The 23143-nt window shown below is 41.1% G+C and overlaps 1 protein-coding gene across 1 annotated transcript; it reads left to right on the top strand.

The window, feature by feature from the left end:
* The first annotated feature begins 662 nt into the window (after positions 1–662).
* Positions 663–22066, top strand: bmp7b (bone morphogenetic protein 7b). Its single transcript, XM_067528249.1, has 7 exons — positions 663–1344; positions 15656–15848; positions 17414–17562; positions 18707–18913; positions 19974–20050; positions 20591–20701; positions 20928–22066. Exons 1-7 carry the CDS (start codon positions 945–947, stop codon positions 21075–21077), a joined length of 1287 nt encoding a protein of 428 aa, XP_067384350.1. The 5' UTR covers positions 663–944; the 3' UTR covers positions 21078–22066.
* The last annotated feature ends 1077 nt before the right edge of the window (positions 22067–23143 follow it).

The following is a 23143-nucleotide window of genomic DNA, read 5'->3' as shown; positions in this document are numbered from 1 at the left end:
GGCCAGTAGGGCAGATGGAAGGATGAAACAGTTGCCAAACATCTGCACCCCCTCTTTCGGCGTCTGTGCACCGCTGCCTTTTGTCACAATCATCCTCCTCCATTGGACCTAGAAAGCCCAGATATCTTCTGAAATGCTGCGAGAAATGGCAGTTGTGAGGCTTCTTTGAAATCAACCAAACAACAGAGTTTTGTCTCACAAACACTTGACCTGACATATTCAGAAAGTGCACCTGCGAGTCACTGACTAACTGTTGTAGTGGCAACGTTGCAACTTCGTGTTGCAACATCTTCCAGTTTTTAAATATGAACCAACAGACACAAATAATTGCTCTCTGATAAGAGGCCTGTTATTTTCCACTGAAAAGCTTATTGTCATTGACTGCACATCTGTCATTATTGAATCCACACAAGCATTCACACACTAGGGATTGTGGGAAAGGAATGACGAAATATGCTTTATAATCAGCTAAGGCATCACTATACAAATCCCCTCCTGATCCGTTTTGTATTTGCACATGTAGCCTCAAGCCTTTCTGGTAACAAAAACCAAGTTAGCTCTATCTCCATTAGACAACCACACCACAATACTCTCTCTCTCCCACTCTCTCTCTCTCTCTCTCTTTCTCTGTCTCCTGCTCCTCCCAGTGCGCAGCTCCTAGTCAGACCTTCTTCATGTCCCTCCCGGTGAAACGCATATGCGCTTTTGCAGACTGCAACACAGTTGGTAGCTGTGGGCCACAGGTTGTGGATGAGGACAGAGGTCCGCCCAGGAAGCTAATCAATTAAACGACTTGAAGTAAAGTTAATGTTTCAGTTGGGGTGATTTCCCTCAAGATGAGGGTGCGTAACTAAGTTTGGATACTGAAGACGGGCTGCCTGTTGCTTAAAATTCATTAGTGTCTCGGCGAACTGAACTGGGCGCAATTACGCACGCCTGGTACCATGGCACACATTTTGGATAGACGGGTTCCCGCTTTGCTTTTGGTTTGGAGCTACTGTGTTCTGGCTGACACCGCCTTCACGAACTTTACTTTGGACAACGAGTTTCACTCCAGTTTCATCCACCGTCGCCTAAAGAGCCAGGAGCGCAGAGAGATGCAGCGGGAAATCCTGTCGATCTTGGGTCTGCCGCACCGGCCACGACCCCACCTCCACGGAAAGCACAACGCTGCCCCGATGTTTATGTTGGACTTGTACAACGCCATGTCCACAGAGGGGGACGAGGAAAGATACTCCTATCCTTACAAACCTGTCTTCACCACTCAGGGCCCCCCAATAGCAAGCCTCCAAGACAACAACTTCTTGAACGATGCAGACATGGTCATGAGCTTTGTCAATTTAGGTAGGAGGTTTATTTTTACCATTTATGTGACAAAACGTATTGACAAATGTTAAAAAGTCAGGATCGGTGTTACAAAAATACAACAGTATAACGTGCTCTGGACGTTAGAGTGATGGCATCAATTAAGGCAACTGAAGCCATTGTGCACCAGGGAATCAGTTCGCCCTCCTTCCTTCATTCGGCAACATTTTGGTCATAACAAAACAATATTACGTTTGAGTAGATGACTTTTTGGATAACCTCAAAAACACAAAGTCCCTAAAGCCTCGCTGCTGGTATTTAGGACCCATCATGGATATTTCACTTATTGTATATCTATGAGTCAAAGGTGAAAGTAAAACCATTGGGAAGACAGTTTATTAATGATATTTTTTATGTGTTTCACTTGCACACACATAAAGGAAGCCAGAACCATGTTTACATACATGCATACATAGATGCAGCTATCCAGCTAATATGTTACATACTACAACTGCCCATCTCTGTTAAACAGCTGTGCAACCAGCTAATTCCCAGGTGCTTGAGCTCTGGATAATGGACCAGTCAAAGCTGCCATGTCAATCATGTGTTATCTAAAGAATGAGTAAGTCAACAACAGAATAGGTTCAAAGTGCACTGGGTCCTCCCTTTATTCTAATCTGTAGACATTCACACAAGACAATAATGCCAGTCAATAGTGATCTGGTCAAACAGCGAGTCATTATGTTGTAGGATACACTGCACTCTAATAGATAAGTTTGTATATATTTAGTTATCGGTTGAATTTTGTTCTGTAGACTATTGTGCTTTTCAAAAATCCAGTATTGAAATCAAATAGTCTGGAACTATTTTATCGCTGTCACCAACAGTCAGCGGTGCAAATAAGTGCAAATAATAATTAGCAGGCGGTGTCAGATTTATGTGTAGATAAACAAACCATCATAATTCAATTTGTACAACTAATTATTCCATCACATTCTAGGTCAGTAGTTGTGATTTACATTAACCTATTAAAATATCAATATCATTTGGCACAAGATGGACACTATAGGGAATTAGGAGCATGCAAACCCTTGTAAACATTTGCAAGCCAACAGGATTTTATTGGGTTTCTGCAAGGATTTCAAAGTTTATATTAAATCCTGGAAAGCTTGTTGTTGAAGTGTTTGGCAAGAGGGAGGGAGGTGACACTGGTTCCTCCAGTTCACTGTGTAATTACTGTAGAAGCTGTATTGTGACTATTTCTGACAGGCTGCAACACAGATGGATTTGACCACAGAGACTTGCAAAGTCAAGGGCCTGGAAAAGTCAAGGGCTAAGGTGGCAATAAGCTGACAAGAAGAGGTGAGCTTTTGAGAAAAGAAACCGGAGGTAGTTGAGAATCTGTCAATTTTCTTAATGGATGATATTGAAAGCAAAAGGAAAATCTAAACAAGGACTGGCTTTGTTTAATTTTTTTGTGACATAAAAAAGTCACACTGCCTTCTGCCGTCTTTTGGCTAATGTAATTACCGATGGCATTTGCCCAAGTTGCATCTTCCACATGGCACATGTTTAGAGTTTTCATATATGTCATTCATTAGGTTATGAAATGGGTGTTTGCTGAATTGTGTGCTCTATCTGCCATGTGGTGCATTCATGTGTAGGGTTCATTGTTAGCTTTCTCCCTTATATTCATGATATCATCAAATATGTGTCCAAGCAGCTTGATTTAACACAACAGATAATATTCTCTTTCATTAACTTCATATGAGAGCTAGAGGGACAGGGAGAAGTAAATGATGGCTATCAAATGGATTGACTATTTCCTCTCTAAATTCCTTCCTTTCCACATTTGCTCATTGTGGGTTTGTTTTCTTATTTAGGCTGTCTGAGAGCAAAATGAGTGTGGCTTTTATTGAAAAACTGTCCCTCAAAACTCTGCATGTCTCCATAAACACTGTGCCAAAATATATTAGTCAGACTTTGAACACTGGTTACTGCTTCCTGAGAGGCCTTTTTTCATGCACTGGTTTGAATTTTTATTTATGTCCAAATTCTGTGACAAAAACATATCTGAGTTAATTATGGGTACATCATAGAGCTACAGAACTAACTATATCTTTAGACATCACATTGTCAGCAGTGTAAAAGAACCCACTTACTTTTAAATAAAAATACTTCGTTGTACAACGTACTCAGGTGTTGAATGTTGTATGAGTGCAACCAGGCTCCAGGGCAGCCAGCTAAGGGAACTCTGGGCTTTGGGATGGAACCCAGTCCTCTCACTGACTAATTTCACTGTAAAGACCAACAGGTCACACAGGCACTAGGTTTGTGCTGGACATGGCATGATAGGATGCCAGCAAGTAGACGCAATAAACATGTTTCTCGAGGTGGAAACACAAAATAACAAAAAACACACAGAAATGTCTATGCTCATATACATTCAAACTCCTTTTAATTCTAATTATATAATGTAGTCCCAGTGGTCTCTGGCAGCATTAGCCCTCAGCCACTGTAAATCAAGGCATTTCCTCTTTAACAAACCACAGCTTCCAGGCATTTTGGCCACTACTTTGGCCTTTGCTGGGCTACAGTTCAGTTCAGTTCATGTTAAACTCACACATCCCAGACATTCTCAGCCATCCTGCACAAGCACAAACACTCATAATGCCCATTTACACCTTTCCGACCACACACAATGTTAGTCACAGCTTCCTTATTTTCTCTTTTGTCATGCAATCCTGCATGGGTTATTGTAACTTAAGATGGGTCTGATGATAAGTGTGTGTGTGTACATTGGAGCTAAATAATGAGTCAGTGTACCCAGATCAGTCACAACATTAATACTAGCTGTGCTAATAAAGAGTCAGCATGCCCACTCTGAACAGTCTGCAGCTACACTGCCCAATACGCAGCAAAATGTCATACAGTGAGTGGTAGAAGTGGTAGAAGTATGTAAACTCAATATGCACGTTAAAGTGCAAGTAACGGCTTAGCAACCTAACAAATTCTTCACAAGTACTACTTCAAATCTTTAACTGTGTACTAAAGTACTAAGAATTTATCTACATTTACTGTACAAAATTAAAAGTACTCCACTCAGAAAACCATGTATTTTAAACAATACTGTTCCTGGTTAGAAAACTGGCAAGAAATGTTTTGTAAGAAAAAACAGGTTGTTAACCCATAATGATTCATCAGCATTTATCAGTTATCAGAATTTGTTTTCTAAAAAACAAGTTATATTTTTATATTAAAACCAACAGATGTTATTAATGTTGTGTCTGACCAGTGTATTTGACTGTTCAGGAAATACATTTTATTTAATTGAAGGTAAATAAGACAGATGTTCTATGTTTTCCTTAGACCTGTCAAATTTCCCTACCCTGTCTTTGGGACCCCACACTGACCCTATAGGTACTAAAGGTATTCCTGAAAGAAACTTCCTTAATTTCCTTAAACTGAACAACATATTGCTTTCTATAATTGATGGGGACTATTTTCATTGTGGTTTTCGAATGATTAAATGTAACTTCACTGGTGTATTTATTTATTTATTGTCCTTTTCTGTGAGTTCAGGGTCACCACAGTAGTCCGCATGTTGATTTGGCACAGTTTTTACGCCGGATGCCCTTCCTGATGCAACCCTTCTTATTTCTATTGGGCTTGGGACTGGCGCTGCACAGCTGGGGGTGGGGACGGGCTCCTGGGGGTGTAGTGTCTTGCCCAGGCACACTTCAACATGTGAACGGGAAGAGAAGGGCGTGAACCTCTGACCCTATGGTTAGTGGGCAGCCGCTCTACTAACTGTGTCATTGCCACCCCCATGTAATTTCACTGGTGTATTGTTGGGTAATCTTTTTAGGCAAACTAATTTCTAAAATCGGAGCTGCATTTATAAAGGATAAATTGGTTAAAAACCAAGTCTCGGGTTTGTGTCTGCTCCGTATATGTTGATTTTCTCAAAACTATCCCTAGTTCTACTAGTGCTCTTTGGATGGTATGATGTCATCTACCCTGGAAGTTTATGTTTACTGTATGTTTAAATAAAAGCAGTCAAAATAACAAACGAATTATAAAAAAAATAAGGTGATTAAAATGTTCTTTTCATTTTAATTTGTAATTATTTTTAATTAACCATGTTCCGTGGTGGGGGCATTGGCTCTAGGGTTGGTTTTTCATGGCCCCTGTCCTCCTCGCCATAGATGTCTCTGGGCAAGACACTGAAGCCCCAAACTGCCCAACCCCAACATGAAACATCTGCTGTGGCGACCTCAGGAATACGGGATAAGCTTAGAAAAAGACCTGTTCCATCATTAGCTTGTTTCACATGGTAACATCCAGACAATGTCAGGAGAAGTCAGCCTTAGACATTGTCTGGAGTTGAGCGTTGGCCAGCTGCATAGCAGCTGCCCCATCAGTGTATGATTGTGTGTGTGATTTTGAGTGTGAATGAGAAGCAGTGTAAAGCGGCCATTATGGCCATTACAGTTAAAGAAAGCATTTAAATGGAAATAAAAGAAAAATCTAACCTATAGTCTATATCAATTATTCACTCATTCATTTATCATCTGAAATTTATTTTAATTAAATATTTTCACTTTCACTTTTATAAAAATTTATGTAATTAGTTTAGAATAATTATTCACAGAGCGTGAAATAATTAGATTAATTTCTTACTAAGTACTCAGAACATGCTTTACTTTGAGAACCTTGATATTTTACTTTTAGCCTTCTGACAAAATGCAAAATTAGCGCCAAACTTTAAAACTCCTCATTCAGAAACATTCTGTTGTATGCTCAATTGTTACCATGGTAACACAGGATGTGGAAGAAGCATTTAAAGCAGCAGGCACCAAAACCACTCATTCTGACGAGGGCTGCTAAAGACAGGATTGAAAGGAACTGTAACGTATGGTGCTTGTGGATTTTTTTACACAAGTACAGTATGTCACACAACTTCTCTTAGGACCTCCTCTTCTCTTAGGAACTGATTTTACTTGCTGAAAGGAAGTTTAATATGGAGATTTAAAAATATTCATAGTAATAAAAGAGCATGTTTAAATATAATTAGTTCAAAATGAAAAGGTGATTTTTCATACAGTTATCTTATATATGTTGGGATTGTAAATTGCGCTGGTATTGGGCCATTCTCGCTTACTGTGATCCTGCCAACGGCTTAGTGGGACACTTTAACTGAACAAAGGTGTAAAAAATGTTTGACTTTTGACCTTCCTACTATAACAATTCAAAATGTCTGCTATAAGAATTATCTATTACATTTATATGCTGTATGTGACTTTCTTCTGAACGTTTGTGTAGATGTTGGTGTTCCGATTGGTTCTTGCTCTTTCTGTATCTTTTTCAATGATTAAACTCTAGCTGATGGGTCTCTGCATGTGAAACAGTGCTGTAGGTCTCTACGTCTGGACACTCACAAGATGCTGTCGTAAAGTAAAAGTATGTAAAACATGAACAAAAATCAAGCCTTTAAAAAACATGCGCTTCCAGGGTGAATGTAATTGCTCAGTGTTCTGCTGCTGTTAATCAGCCCCAGATGCGAAATGTTTCACTAAACAGAGTTGAAAAGCAGTAAACAAACAAAGCTCAACTGCTTTCTTTTAGTCATTGTAGTATTATGCAACATTTGGACAGTTATGTGTCTCAAAAGACAAAGTAGTCATGATATTACACATTGTGTGTCATGTTTATGTTATATTTAACTATTGAGTTGAGGCTGTGACCAGTGAAGGGAAAACTATCATACAGACTTGGCATGCTGAGTGAGTCAGTGCACTAGCGGGTAATTATCCTCTGTGTTACCTTGGTGACCTGACAGAGCACCACCTGGCCCTCTACCATTCGTGGCCCTCTGTCTACTCCCATAGGAGCTGCCACACAGTTGTCTGCACGCTTTCTCTACATTATAGAACATGTTAATAAGAAGCTAATGGATAGCAGAGAGGGAAAGAAATGTCTGACTGGTAAATTAGTTTGGATTTACTAGAGGCTTTGGCTTTTACACAGCAACATGTCATTGATTCACATACTCACGGCTGCATGCTTGGAAGCAGCTGTGTCACACTACAGTCACGGTAGAATCACACAACTTTGATTTCATAGCTGATAGTGGTTTCTGCATATGATTACAAGTGAATGGCTCCAAAATCTCTCTTCAAAAAAACATACTCATATCGTTCATTCTCTCCCCACCCTTCTCTCTGTTGCTCCTTGCATTCCTCTCCACAGTGGGCTGCCTGTGGTGCTGAGGTTAATACAGATGTTTTCCTCTGTCTGCAAGCCAAAGCAGCTGTGCAGAGAAACTTTATCTTTTCAGAGTCCAGCAAGTCCTCTCATGTCGACATCCACCATCGTGTCATCAATCCGTCCCACACGCACATCCATCTGAAACCGAATTTCCTCCCTCTCTCCTGATCTAACAGTATTGAAAATCAACACTGACCTTCTAGTTTTAATTTGCTGGTTGTCATATGTCCCAGAGGTATTGTGTGGTGTTTAGTCACCAACCTCTAACTCTGGCCCTCACCTCCAGAGGTTTAACCCTCATGGGCTTTTGACATAAAACATTTCAACACTTTCTCAAGTTCTTTTGCATGTTTTTCCACTCCCCTCCTCTCTCTCTCTCTCTCCCACACACACACACTTCTAAAATCCCAAAAGACAGCTTTCCCTTTCTTTCTACTTAATTTCTCACTCCTTCTCTTTTTTATAATCACACACACAGACATACAGACATGTGCTTTCTATTCACTTTTGAGTTGTTGTAATTTGATGCATTTTTATGTCTGGGTCTCCTCACACCAGAAGCTGCTTCCCCAAACATGGGGAAGATTTCTCACATGAGGACCAGAAAAGCACAAGTGTGTGTTGAAAGCCACTCTATCCCGTGTGCATGTACCCTGTCCTTGACACTGTTAACACACCTCACTCCCTCCCATAGATTTATGTAATTGCTTCTGTGTACGCTACTAGTTGACTAAGAGTACATGCATGTGCATGTACACACATGAATACATGTGTGGAAAAAACATACATACACTTTTTTAGCCCAAAAGGAATGTTCCTGGAGCTAATTATTGTTATTGAGTGCATGTTTTATTGCCTTCTGGTGGACAGGGAGAGAGCAGAAGCAGAGGAATGTAACAGTTGGTACAGATAGCCCTGCCTTCCTGTCAGGAAATTTCTCTTAATACTCTCAGTGATTTGATGATCTGAATAAATGGAGACCAAGAAACTTTCCTCATATAAGATTCAGAGAATAATACCAAGTCCACAGGCGGCAAGATCCAAGAAAAAAGGTATTTTTTTCATTTGTTATCTCCCAGATTTACCTGTTGAACCCAGAACTCCAGAATTACATCTGGATGTACATAGCAGAGCATCTGTGCTCTTGGCCAGGGTAAGACACTTGCTGGGAAGGATGATGAAACACTGAGACACATGGGTGGGACTTGACAATGTGGCACATGGTCAAAAGGCCCAGATGTACTAAGTAGCTGGTGTTCTAGCTCTGCTTTATTGATGGACGGAGTTTTTTCATTGCCAAGAATGCTGGGCTCATTTCATTTTTTTTAATCTGTTCACTCTACCGCTTTAGGTTTTCTAGGTTTTTCTTTTTTTTATAGCTCAGAACCTATAGCTAAATTTACATGATTTGACCCTCAGACAAAATTAAGCTATAGTAGAATGCAGTAAGAGAAGGAATGATTGATAGCATAAAATGAACTGCAACGTAATAAAAAAGTGCACTGGATAAGAGAAGAAATGATAATTGGCCCTTTTGACCACTTTTTTTTCATATGGTCTACTTTGGTCTTGGCCTTATCAGTGATCAGCAGCTCATAGGACTCCCCTGCACGTCCATGACGACGGGTACCAAGCAGTGAAGGTGAGAGAGCAGATGTGGGCCAGAGCACAGCCAGAGATCCTGGAACCAACAGCCCCGCTGCTGCATAAACAAATACAACACTCTCTGCTTGGTATTGGGGCACTGACAGAATAGAGAAGAGAAGGAAACAAGAGAAAGAAAGAGGAGAGGAAACGAGTACAGGAAAAGATGGGAAATGTAGATCACAAATGTGTGCCATGCATTAGTTTAGTCCATTTCTTTCTTTTATTCTTTTTTTTTTTCTTGTGGGGACATCATGTGCTTTTAACTTTTATGCTAGAGCAGTTATGACTGTTTGTTCAAAGTAAAACATAATTTTAGAACCACCTACCCTGCCCAGTCGCCAGCTGCACTGGGTGATGTCCTAGTGGAAGATTGCGTTTGAGGAAGCCCATAATACTGACCAGATTCCTCACTGGGCTCCATCAGCCAAATCAAAGCTTGTAAAAGCAGAGCAACAACTGTACGCACATGTTTTTTATGATAAATCATGGAATATTGTGCCTGTGCAGCATGGAATATGAACTGCAGGTTTCTGTTTATTTAGTCAAGCGTGCAGCTGTGTTTCTCCTTGTGTTTCTACTATAGCTTTTTGTTTATTTTGGAAGGGAGTGGTCTGTAATTAAACAAAATAAACAACAAGTTGTTAAAATCAGGCTGCCAGTGTGCCTATCATGTGTGCATAAGATGCAAAAGAAAGAGAAAACAAACAGGGAAATGTGTTTCTCCTTGTGCCAATGTGCACATTGTATGTGAAGTTTACTGGAGTCTATAATAAGAGGCAGCTTGGTTGGTCAACGAGGGAGTGGCCCCTGTGGCCGCAAAATTAAAGAACATAAAAACAAGGGGATGCGGGGAAGAGTGAGTGGGGGAAATTGAATGGCTGTGTTTTCACATGTCTAAGTTGTTTTATTCCTCAGCTAAAAGGAAGTGCAGAGAGGACAGAGAGAAATCTCTGACCTGCCACAGATGTGTACATCTATCAACACCTTATATCACAGCATAGCACAATGGCTGCTGCAGATTTAGCATGTGGTTTCCTTTTGTTTTCACCACTGCTTTTCAGGAACGTGTAGAATCTCTGTTGACAGACCGCTGAGTTAACATGATGATGTCTCAGTTCCTAATTCTAACATGACTCCATTTGACCTGATCCACCGAGCGTGTTACTGTATTATCTTGTCTTGTAACTCATATACAGTACCCCGGGCAGTGAAGAAGTGTATTTTCAAAAAATGTTCAACAGTTACTTAAAACTATGTGCATGATGTAGTAAGATTGAGTGTTTTTGCCAGTTTAGATGAACATGGCAACATGGCTGCTGTTTGTGCATCCTGTAAAGAGAGTCACTAAAGAGATGCTTTCCAGTCAGATACAAACCTGTGAGTTCCAACCTGTTACTTATCCAGTAGAGATCCCTGGTCCATGATGCCCATTGAAGCATAAAGTGGAATCCAGATCCAAAGTCTTAATGGGTTTGCAGATGCATTGTGACTTGCACTGTGCTGGCAGCTAGTTCTAGCAATGGCACTCCAGCACACACCATTTGTGCTGTGCTGGCTGTTGGGTTCAGAGCAAAATAGGAGGAGTTTAGATCATTTCTAGTGAGAGTTGTCATTATGTTGTCTTCTGTAATAATATTGTTTATGGAATTACATCTTTACTTATTATTTCAATGAAGAACCTTTAGTAGGTTTGTATAGCTACTGAGGGGGAGCAAACCTACACTACACTGGTTACACATATTGCCTACACATACAAAATCTCTAATTGGCTGAACACACCTGGCATGCCTACTTAAATAAAAAAACGTCCATGATACAGCTGTTCCTTGATTTTCGTTTCCTTGCCTAGCTGGATCATGGCTTGGGGCTTCGTCTCTACTGACCTTGTGGCTATTTGTCACAACACGCAGCCGTCAAAGTTCAACTAAATTCAACTTTAACTTCTTTGTGACATTATTGCACAGTGTCTTTAAATCCTCAAAGGTGCAGAGCAAGCATGCTTGATGTCTGCCGTGTGAAGGTGGGAGAGAGGTAAACAATGCTGCTCTGAGTATAATCTGAGGTATCTCAGTAGCCTTCAGGCTAGAGAACAAGTTTGGTTTAACCACAAGTCCTAAATGTAAAGACTCTTCTTCCTGTGGTTACTGCTTCTACTTCCAAGCTCAAAGGCATGGGCATGTCATGTGATTGCACGTGCGAACACACGCACACACACACGCGCACACACAATGTGGTGAGTTAAGTGCGAGTTAAGTTATAGCATTAAACTCCATTGACCTTTTTCCAGGGACCCAGTGCTGTCAGGCCCTACAGCAGTATAAATACATCACACAGGCATGATGTCATGAGTAGTCGCCAGTGGGCAGGATGTCTCCTAACGTGGTAATTGCCCCACTGTGGGTAGTCACCCAGTACCCAAGAGATCAAAACTTCTTAATTCTTTATAGGATAAACATCTTGGACAATCTGCCCCTTTCCTGCACTCAGTTTTTCAGTCCCTCTCTACTTTTAGGTTACGGAAACTATGACTTACTTGTTCCTAGTACTGTCCTTAAAACATTTGTGGAGAAAGATCAACAGGGAGAAAGAAAGAGATGGATCATGCTATGTCAGTCAAATTTGCAGGAGTTTCCTTTATGGACCTTCAGATCCCATCATGAAACAATCTGATTTAGGGGTAGAGTTAATGGGCTCTATGGGGATGCGGTGAGGAGTAGACCGTGGTGGCACAGTTAACTCAAGGGAACTGAAGGTGGGAAGGGAGCGACAAGGTTTGAGGAAAATGAGAGTGGTACAAGGGGTGATATTTCCCCCCCGCCGAGCAACGGAAGTGTGCAAGGCAGAACTAAAGGGTGTTATGGTGCCAAACAGACACTTGGGCTAATGTAAGCTGTCAGATCTGTCCACTGCTGCTCCAGAGCTAGAGGTGTGAGGAGAGTTTCTACAAGTCTACAAGCCCAAAAGGAGAGGAGTGGAGGAAATACGGGAGGTGGATAAGAAAGGAGGAGAAGGACGTGCTTAAGGGATAACTTCATTCATTTTCCAAATTAATTGAATGTCGACAATCCCTATACATCTGCTTAAGCCAACACTGAACCTTCTCTACTCACATATGGTTTAGTTGTCAGTCTGCAGCGTGGATTCACTTGTTGAAGCCATAGACCTATATTGTTAAACAAAATCGATTAAAAACTTATCAGTCAGACTCACCGCTCCGCTGGATGACATACTGTATTTCTTCATTCCAAGAACCAAGTTTGTAAGTTGTCCACAATCTTTGGATTCTCCATATTTCCACCTTAAATGTTTCACAAAGGATTGCGATATTTTGTATGTTTATTGCTGTCAATAAAACATTTAAAAAGACAAAAGTTTTTTCTTTCAGTAGTTAGAATTCATTAGCTTGTCCATCATTCTCCTTCTCAAGCCTAGATGTTTGTAATAAAGAAGAAGTAAATCTTGGGTCAGAAAAATATTTGGTTTAATATTTTATAACCCTACGCGTGTAACAGGAATAAGACATGATGGCTCTCTGTATGCCGCATCGGGGAGCACAAATCTTAAAAAATACTAACAGTATTCATATGGTTACCCTCTGGCTGCCAGGTGCACAGTAGATCTTAAAGATGGAGAAATAATTATGATTGCAACATCTCTGATGTGTGCTGCTGAGCACGTGTGTGGCCTGCACATGTCAAATGATGTGGGATAACTGTGAATTTTGTAGTTTGTATAAAAAACAGATGAGAAATCAGACCAAATGATTAAAGCAACTCACTGTCTGTGTGTATATATATTTGTGTATTTGTGTGTGTTTGGATCTTTGCATGTGTGTGTTGCTGCATCTCTAATTATGGATTACAGAAACCCATAATGATTGTGTTGCCAAGCTGTGACGCACAAGACAGGTCGCTTCACAGGCAAGACTTTGTGATAGTTGTCGGCGTGCAGTGTGTATGCGTCCGTGTGAGGAGACGATCCAGCCGATCCAGACGCCGGCTACTCAGAACAAATATCTTATATGGCATTAAAGGGTGTGTTCACCATGTTTGTGGTGTGTGTATGTTTGCAACACAGGTGGAGCAATGGCTACTCACTTCCTCCCAGAGGAAGTCATAAATGCACCCGCTCGGCTTTAACTGTGCCTCTTCCCCTCATCTAATGACTGCCTTACTGCTATAATGGCCTGTAAATGAGAGAAAAGGAAAGACGCAGACGTCAGAATCTGGACAGAGGCTACACAATGTAGGCAGCTCACATTTTTTTCTCAAAGTGTACGAACGTAACTCATGCATTGAGGAATGAAGATGGAAAGAAATAAGTGGTTAATGTGGGAGTTTCACAGAAGCATCAGTCTGTTTTCACAGCCAAAGATAAAGAGCTTTCACAGTGAAGGGGGGTGCAGCTGCTCCTGAGGCTAAAGAACAGGTCTGGCTTTCTCCCCAGAGTAAGTGCACCTGCACAGGGCTGTGGGAGTAGGGAGAGGTCCCTAGTGTGGTAAAAGAATCAGCAGGCACTGGAGCAAAGAGGTTTGAAGGACAAATGAAAATGTGTGAGAGGTTATCAAAACATAAAGTATGTGTTTCCTAGATAAATAATGGATTAAAAATGCTGTGTTCTCCTATTGATGTGTGTTTGCAGTACTGGACACTTTGGATCATATTCAGATATTGTTTTGCTTTTAGAGATGACAAGCCATAAAAGGTTATGGATCCCTTTGCTCCAGTATACAGTGTGTAGTAGATTGTCAGCTGAGCTGCAGGTGTAGTTGCAAACTGCGCCGATAACTGTGATGAGCTGCTGGCTTTTTCCGCTGTTGAACACATAGTATGTCTTGTTAAAACACTTGAAGGGTGGGGGCTCAATAAAAGCCCTGACTGATGATGCGCCCTAAAGTGCAGGACCGGCACTAAAAGAAAAGGGGCTGGCAGAATAAAAAAATGTTATAAATAAGAGGGGTTTGTTGGAGGAAGAGATGTTGCATCAATAAAGGCTCACATTACCTTGAACTCTACTGTCAAGAGAGTCGAACAGTTTTTTAAACCATTTCAATATGTGCCCAAAACAGATGGAGGACAATGGGAGCCTAAAGCTAGATCAGCTAATGGCCAACAGAGTGCAGAGCCATCCCTCATTGAAGAGTAATTAGATCCTTTCTTTTACCTCTGCTCTGGCCAATCATTTCACAGTGCTGCCATTGTGTAATGTCTTTCAGCAACTGGGTTTAATAGAGACATAAACGAAAAGGGATGTGGAGGAGAAAGTCCTCTGGGAAAACTACATAAGAGAGAATAGAGGAAACAAAGAGACAGGTGTACAGTAAAGGCCGTTAACACCTCACTAGTTGTGCAGTAAAACACGCGTAGCCTTTACATCAACTTATATTAGTGGCAGCTGATACAGACTAACTATGGCATCACCAGAAATTGTGTGTTAAATGTAAAATGTGCACGTGCATTTGTCTTTGTGCAAGACTAATTGTGATAGCTTGGAAAAGGTCCTAGGGTTTTTCTTCCCTGCTGAATTTCTCCAATGTTTGGAAGCAGACTGCTCAGAACAATATAGCTGGTTTTGTCTTAATAATGGCCCTAAATTTTTAATTTGCAATGTTATGAACCTGAGGAGGATTAATTTGCTTGTTCTGTGCTTTGTGTATCTGTTTGTGTGTAGACTCAATGGATGCGTGCACATGTGGGGGGTCTATCTGACAGTTGAGAAAAAGAGAGGTGGAGGGAGAGCAAGGAGATGATGAGAGACAAGGGGCTGACCTATGGGATGTCCTGCTGGGACATGAGAGGAGCAGGGTCAAGGGGGCCACGTCTTGTAGGTGCAGGGGGTGTTGGAAAGCTCGGATACAAGCATAAGAAAGAGGACAGAATGGGCTACACCAAACATGGAGCCCCAGCTCATGAAAACCAGATGAAGGGCAGACTGGATGAGTCTCTGGGGCTATGAGAGGAAGAGAGGCAAAATAAAGGGGCTCATAAAGCTGTCAGAGTCCGCCTGCATCTCTCTATCATGGTTCAGTGTACAACAGATGCATTGCTTCTTATGTTAGCCAGGCCTCATGAAGGTTTAAATCATAAGCCAACATATGTACTGCATATACATAGATGTGTGTAATCTGAGATTGGCCCAAAGTTAGACAGGCCATGTCAGCTTGCCTTTTACTAAGGTTGATGGACTGTGGACGAAGAATAAGTTGTAGAAAATTGGACAGGAAAAGACATGTTGCCTATACCTTTAGGCAAACATATGGTTCGGTTCCCTAGAAGATGAAATTCTATACCACATAAAACTTTTTAGTTTTAGATGAAGTCACATTAGCCGTCTCTGTCTCCCTGCAGACATTTTTTATCCTTGCTTGTAAAGTGAAGATGCCAAATAGATAGATAGATGCAGTTTAACTAATATTTTTTTCTTTTTTTTGCAGTGGAGCATGATAAAGAATTCCTACCAGTGAGGCGGCATCATCGAGAGTTCAGATTTGACCTATCACGGATCCCAGAGGGTGAGGCCGTCACTGCTGCCGAGTTTCGTATATATAAAGACTTCATCCACGAACGTTATGATAATGAGACCTTCCGCATCAGCGTCTACCAGGTGTTGGAGGAACACTCTGATAGGTAAACATAGAGACGCAGTACAGGTTTTTGCAACAAGTCTGGTTTTCATGTGGCTAATTAATAATTTATTGCATACATTTATGGCTTCCTGAGGATCAGTTGTAGTAACTTTGTTGATCACTTACATTTTTATTTTGGTCTTAACTTCGGGTTAACTTTTTCCAAAATGACGCAAGTGTGATTACATTTAATGTTAACATAATATTAAACATAAATGGCAAATAGATTGATTTTTAACATATCAATAAAATGTTACACCAAAACACATCTTGTTGCAAAGCCCCCAGTTTGTCTGACTTCATCGTTATTAAACTTAATTATGTTAGGGTTGAGGCACTCATAGGACATTAAGGCTAGAGAGAGACTGTGCTGTTAACAGAGAAACAGTAACCAGTTGCTTGACATGCCACATATTAACTTGCTTTTAACCAAAGTGCTTTTCCCACCTAAACCTAGCCACACATGGAATCGGGAGTTGCACTTGGTGTCTTGGTGTCTTTGTCTCTCTGCCCTGGTTTCCTGTCTCTATACAATCATTCTGATTTGTCATAGTGAGTAAAACACAGCTGTGTTGCGTTTGGTCTATTCAAGTGAGCCAGTAAGTCATGACAGTGTTACAATGAGCCATCATGACCAGTACCAGGATCCTGAAAGTAAAGCAGACTAATGAAATTTAGCCATCGTTCGTTAGTAAATGGAATATCTTTGTGTTCGGAACTGATACTCACAATTTAATGGCATCACCTGGGAATCTGTTATAAGGCCTTTTTTTACATGAATACATTGTAAAGTTGCAGCCTAAATCTGGAAAGTTCCCTAATGAGGACAGAACTTTGCTCCACCTTCTCCATGTGGCTAATCTGGGCCATCCAGAAGGTGTATGTAACTCATGTCCTCCTCTCTTCAATCTCTCCTGAAGGTTTCTGTTGTCCAGACGGAACAACAAAGTCATTTATTCCTTTGCCAGAGACGGGCCGGGTACATGAATGAGCCTGAGCCCTGTGACACACTATCTGCTTAGTCAGAAAATAGGTCAGGATACATGAATGACCACACGTAGAACAAGGGTTTTTAGTCTACAATGGTGAAAGAGTAGAAACTCCAGTTCAGTTCAGAGGTCAGGGCTGACTTGGATATGCACTATTTCACTTGCTACTTTTCACACAGTGTTTTCCTCTTTCAACACAGTCTCTCTCGCTCTCTCTCTCTCTTTGGCTTTCTGGCTCACCCACCAAATTCCAGCAAGTGATGGACTGTGTGTAGTGTATGAAAGGACTGTCCGTTTATAAAGCCATTATTGTCAATTAAGTAAATGAAGTGTTCCCCTGGGCCTCACCATCTGGAGCCCTCCCTCCCTCCTTACCTCCCTCTCTCACTCACTTTCTTGCTTCATCTCGCTCACTTTGTTTCAGTTTGTCACACTCCTCTGACTCACTCTCTTTCCTCCATTAGTATTCTGTGTGTGTCAGTAACTTACCCTTCATATTTTTCATTTGGTTTTGGTAGCTGAACATTTACTTTCTGTTGACTTGTGTTTAGTTTATAACATTTGTTGTCTTCTCCAGGGAGTCTGACCTGTTTCTGCTGGACTCTCGGGTTATCTGGGCAGCAGAAGAGGGCTGGTTGGTGTTTGATGTGACAGCCACCAGTAACCATTGGGTCTTGAACCCCGGCAGAAACCTGGGTCTACAGCTAGCCCTTGAGAGTACAAGTGGTAAGTGTCCCTCAGATTAGTGTATCCACGGGTATGTTGACAGTTACAGGTGGCCAGGTTGCTGGTGTGATGTGTTTCGCTCAGAGATATACTGCTATAGTTAAATAAAAAAAGAAAAAGTGAAATTATTACACTGTTGTTAGAGACCTTTGATTTAAATTGAACAGGTGTGTTAAGTAAATTACAAACTGCACTTGTAAAAATGTAAATACAACCCCAATTCCAAAAAAGTTGGGAAGATGTGTAAAACGTAAATTATTTCTTTTTTTTTTTTTTGAGAATGTATGTTCATTTTTAAAATTGATGCCAGCAACACATCTCAAAAACGTAAAGAGAGCAGGATAAAGTGTTGTTGGACGTAACATACCATGCATAGGCTTACGTAAGATTAGGGGAATTTATTCTGAGATAAATCAAGCCCTGCTCCTCATCATTCATCATCAGTCGTTCATCTCTGTCTTCATCCCTCATACCCTCAGCATCAGTGACAGAGATGCCGAAAATACACAGAGGATTATATTATAAGGATAACATCTCTGCTTGAGTCGGTCATCGCAGGGCTCAGACGTTAATCAGTGGAAAACCTTATCAAGCAGTGTTGATTACAAGAACGTGTTTGAGAACATTATCTCTCACCGGATGGCAGGATATTACATGTTAGGTGAGGTAAATAGGCCCTGTATGCATGCTAGGGAGGCTGTACCTATGATTGTTTGTTGGATCAGGTATAAAGGGGGTATGGGTGAGCATGTACAAACAGGTGCACTAGACGTCTTGCCGCCACCAGCGACTGGAAGCCTTGATTTCAGGCCCACATTCTTCTGAGTGAGAACAAGATAGGCTCTGCTGTAGTGCACGCGTGTGCACAAACACACCCACACACACTAACACCCAGAGATAGGATGAGAGAAAGGGAAAGGAATTCACACAGGAAAATCTCGTTTGTACAACTGACTGTAACATTATAGACAAAGTGGTTTCAGTGAGCAGAGATGATGACACACTGCAAAATAATCTATGAATATACATTTATTAGATTTAAAATCACTTCATTTCACCGTATAGATTTCCATGTATGAATTAAATCTAGCTTAGTTCGATATGTTAACACCTGTTGCACTTTTCTCTCTGCCTCCCCCTTCAGGAGAGAGTATTAATCCTCGTGTGGCAGGTCTGATTGGCCGCAGTGGGCCTCAGAACAAACAGCCCTTCATGGTGGCCTTCTTCAAAGCCACTGAGGTGCACCTGCGAAGCATCCGCTCAGCGACAGGGGGCGCCAAACAACGTAACCCCAACCATCGCTCCAAGGGGGCAAAGAACCAAGAGTCACTCAGAGTGGCCAATGTTGCAGGTAAACAGTGCTTATTTATACTGTTGTATTGGTGCTTGGTTCAGATTTAATCTAGCTTTTAGTATGGGGGAGGAATTTGACACTTGTGACTAGTACTTGTTGTTCACTGCATTCTCATAACACATACACAGTGTACTCGGTGAGATGCAAGCACACAAACACCCACAACTATACAATACATCCACAACCAAAAAAAGCTGCCATTAGAAATGATGTGGCTGCCGCACAATAAAACATGCAAAACATACTTAGGGCCATTGTTTTGAAGGTGTGAGAGAACTGTGTTTATGTGAGGCACTGAAACATTAGACTGTAATTCCTGAGCTTCAGATATCCCACTGGTGTCTTTGTTTATTTACACAAGCATTACAGAACAGCCGGGGCCAAGTTCCCTGCGTGGAGGTAAGGCATCACCAACTTTTATGGCGGAACACATCTGTGGTGTGCTGTGGGGCAACCGGGGCAACAACACATGGGCCAAATGGGTCTGTTTGGAACTTTGGATAGCAGTGGTCTTTAAGTGGATGATGAGAACCAGTCGCTCATGATCATTTCCAATGTGAGCTGCTTTCAGGAACTAATGTACCACAGAGCGCCAGAGGTCACTGGAGGAAAAGAGAGAGATTTATCCTGTACCAAACAGATAGAAAACAGACTTCTTCTTTTTAACACATGGATGGTATAAGAAGAAAAACAAATGTTAAAATGAGTGAGTAGAAATGAGAGGGGAAAAGCATAAAAGTCTTTTATGAAGAAATGTGGCAATCCTACTCTCTGTACACATCTGTTTCAGCCAGTGGAAACTCAAAGCCCAGCAAAGTGACCTCTGAGCAGGTTGCCATTCATTTGAAACAATAACCAAAATAGTGCTGTATCTGGAGGTGATTTCCTTCAGCTGTTGTCAAAATGTTAAGGTTTTGTGTGAGGACACTGCCTGTGTTTAGGTCTGTACTTTGTCATCTGTGCCTAATTGAGCTCTTACTGCTGTAAATAGTTACTTTTGTAGCTGAATGAGGTAAAAGTGCAAACACTGATGTTTAATGTCTCTGTCTGTCCTCAGAAAACAGCAGTACTGATCAGAAGCAGGCGTGTAAGAAGCATGAGCTCTACGTCAGCTTCAGGGACCTGGGGTGGCAGGTATGGAAAGCATTCCTTTTCCAGGTAGCCAGAATGTTTTGGGCCAACTACGGCCTAAATCTGACTCTCCTGGTTGCTCGTTTTGTCCCAGAATTCAGATGAATGTCATGCTAGAATGAGTCCATCTACAGCTAAAATTGTGCTGTCCTTTTCCTGTCCTGTGTCCCTGAGAGTTCAGAAGCCCCTTAACTTGCTTTATATAAATGCACTCAGTGTGTCACGTTAATTTGGAAGTCTGTCCATAAGATTATTCCGTGCCCTGGGTAGTGTACAGCACATACAGTACCGGCTGCCCCTGGGTAGAAGCACTTACTAATGAAGTAGAAAAGTATCACATACAAAGCAGGACAAAGTCAGTGTCCTTTTTAGTAAAGGTACAAATACACATGAAAAACATTAAATCAGTGGGAGATCACTGTTAACAAAGTAGGGTTATTGCATTAATATATATATATATATATATAATATATATATTATATTATAACCTATGTATATGTGGCTCTCTCCAATCATTTCTCTTGTCTTGCGCCTTGCTGTCAGGACTGGATAATCGCTCCAGAAGGATATGCCGCTTACTATTGTGAGGGAGAGTGTGCCTTCCCACTGAACTCCTACATGAACGCCACAAACCATGCCATTGTGCAAACCCTTGTGAGTAACCATGAAAGCAGGGAACAAAAACCCAGCAGTCATGTTAAGATTCTAATCATCTCATCATCTGTCAAGACAGTGTAGCTGCTGTTGGAACTACTGTATTTAATGATCCAAAAGAGTTTTATCTTAGTGATTCCCACATATCATGAATTTGACAATGGCATTTTCTCCCACAGTAGCTTATGAATTGTCACTATTCATTCATAGTGCACTTTCTTCCCAGGTTCACTTCATCAACCCGGATACTGTTCCTAAGCCTTGTTGTGCTCCTACGCAGCTCCACGCCATCTCAGTGCTCTACTTTGATGACAGCTCCAACGTCATCCTCAAGAAATACCGCAACATGGTGGTCAGAGCTTGTGGCTGCCACTAAACTGTCAGCATCTTCACACAGACACAGGCTTCCTCTCGCTGAGAATGAGTGTCCACAGTCATTGTATGATTGTTCAAGACAGTTTCCTCTGTGGATAAAGCTACTTGTTTTCCAGGTTGCCCTGAAATAAACATGTTGTCGTGTGGCTGAGCGAGAATTTCCAATCAGTTTAAGACTCCTCTCCACAAACGCACACACATACATACACAAACATGAACACACGCCCTCACGTTTGTGCCTTCTACTGTGTATACGAGACATTTAAAGCAGTGATTGTACTGTATATTCATTCACAGTCAACAATCTTTTCTTTATTTCAGTCATTTTTATTTTAGTTTATTCCTTCACTGTAGATTTTATTATATATATTTTTATGATTGAGAGACCCAGATGGAAGTTCCGAATTTCTACAATGTACAATACTGTGTAAATAATCTTTTTCAAGCAAAGCAAAAAAAGTGTATTTATTTCCTGTAATGCCACTTGGGTTTGTGTTTTCTCCTGTATGTAATGCTGCCTGTTTTCTTTCACATGATACTGAACACAAACTCTGACAGCGTCGAGTTCAAACTCGATGCACTTCTCTTTGCCTCACGTGTACTTGTACGCTGCACACTGATGGTGGGAGGCAATTTATAACAACTTGGACCTTTGGAAAGGTCTACATAATTCATCAGTCAAAGCTGTTACATAAACCTGACGCACATTTCTATAACAACTGTAAAGAGAGGGGGGGTGCGTGTGTGCGTGCGTGCGTGCGTGTGTGTGTGTGTGTGTAGGGGGGCATTGTACAAAGCATCTTGCTCTGTGTGCAAAACATTTTCAGGTTTATATTCCTCTGCTGTAATACAGTCTGTCATATTTAAAAGGTCTATTTATTGAGAGCTGGCCAAGCTGTTCTACAATGTTCTCCGATGTCTCAAACCTGTTTTACTGCTGAACTGGTACAATAATAAATTGGGAGAAAAGCAACAAAACAACCTGTGTGTTTTAATGTTGCTGAGAAGCACAAGTAAATGACCAAGTTGAAGGCCACATACTTTTATTGGACTTTCGGACATGATGTTGCACAAACATTTGATTGTGACTGTAGCTGCATCCTTTACCTTCTGACACATTCAAAAGCAAACCCAGGTTTACTCAGTGCACGTGCACATATTACACGTTGATGGTATATTTTAAATTAAGAACTGAAAACTGTAGATAGTTTGTGGGAAAATGGTGAAAGCTTGTGTGGGTGATTAACTATTTCTGTACTACAAAGTTCTATTATTTTGCCATGGACATAAAAACTATATTTTCTGTTTTCAGAAACAGGTGTGGAGGGGCTCAAGTACATTCCAACATCAATGCCCCGTACTCATTTATAAATGTGCCCATTTAACTTTAATTTTCTCATTGTTGACATTGCACTGAACAAATTTTAATTGAGTGGTGCAGTGAGTTTTGAGGCTGAAGTTTGTGGTAACTGTGGTCACCTGTAGTTGCTGAACCAGCTGGGGAAAGAGGAAGCATAAGAAATGCCATGTAAAATTCCAAATTGACAAAACCCACTTACTCTGAACTATTTATGCGTGGCTCTGTACCTCTGATGAATTAGGGCATTTTACATCTAAGGCTAAACCTGTAAATTGTTATGCTGTTGGTGCATAATTGAATGGAATCAATCTTAGTGCCCAGGGTCCCAACATAGAGAGGACCCTCAAAAAACCCAGAAGTGACATTATAAATACTACAGCAGCATGTGTTTACTTTTTGATGCTGCTCCAGGACAGATGTTGTCTGAGCCCTGAATATAACAAGCTAGACGATTTTGCCTCCACCATAAACCATTTTACTTTCATTCACATTCTGTCTCAGGTGCAAAAATGTTGGAATAAAGAGGCGTTTGCCTGTGATGACCCACTTGCAAATGCACACTTCCCTCTGCTGGCGAAAACTGCGCACTGCGTCCATTCAGTGTTTTGCCTCGATACTTCTCTCTTCTTTTTTTGCAAACCCCTTTTTATCGATTTGTATATTAGTATCATGACATGGTCTAAGGAAAAAGTTGCGTCTCCATTCAG

Source organism: Channa argus, chromosome 13, assembly GCF_033026475.1.
Source record: "Channa argus isolate prfri chromosome 13, Channa argus male v1.0, whole genome shotgun sequence".
NCBI lineage: Eukaryota > Metazoa > Chordata > Actinopteri > Anabantiformes > Channidae > Channa > Channa argus.
This window is presented reverse-complemented; position numbering and strand designations above follow the sequence as displayed.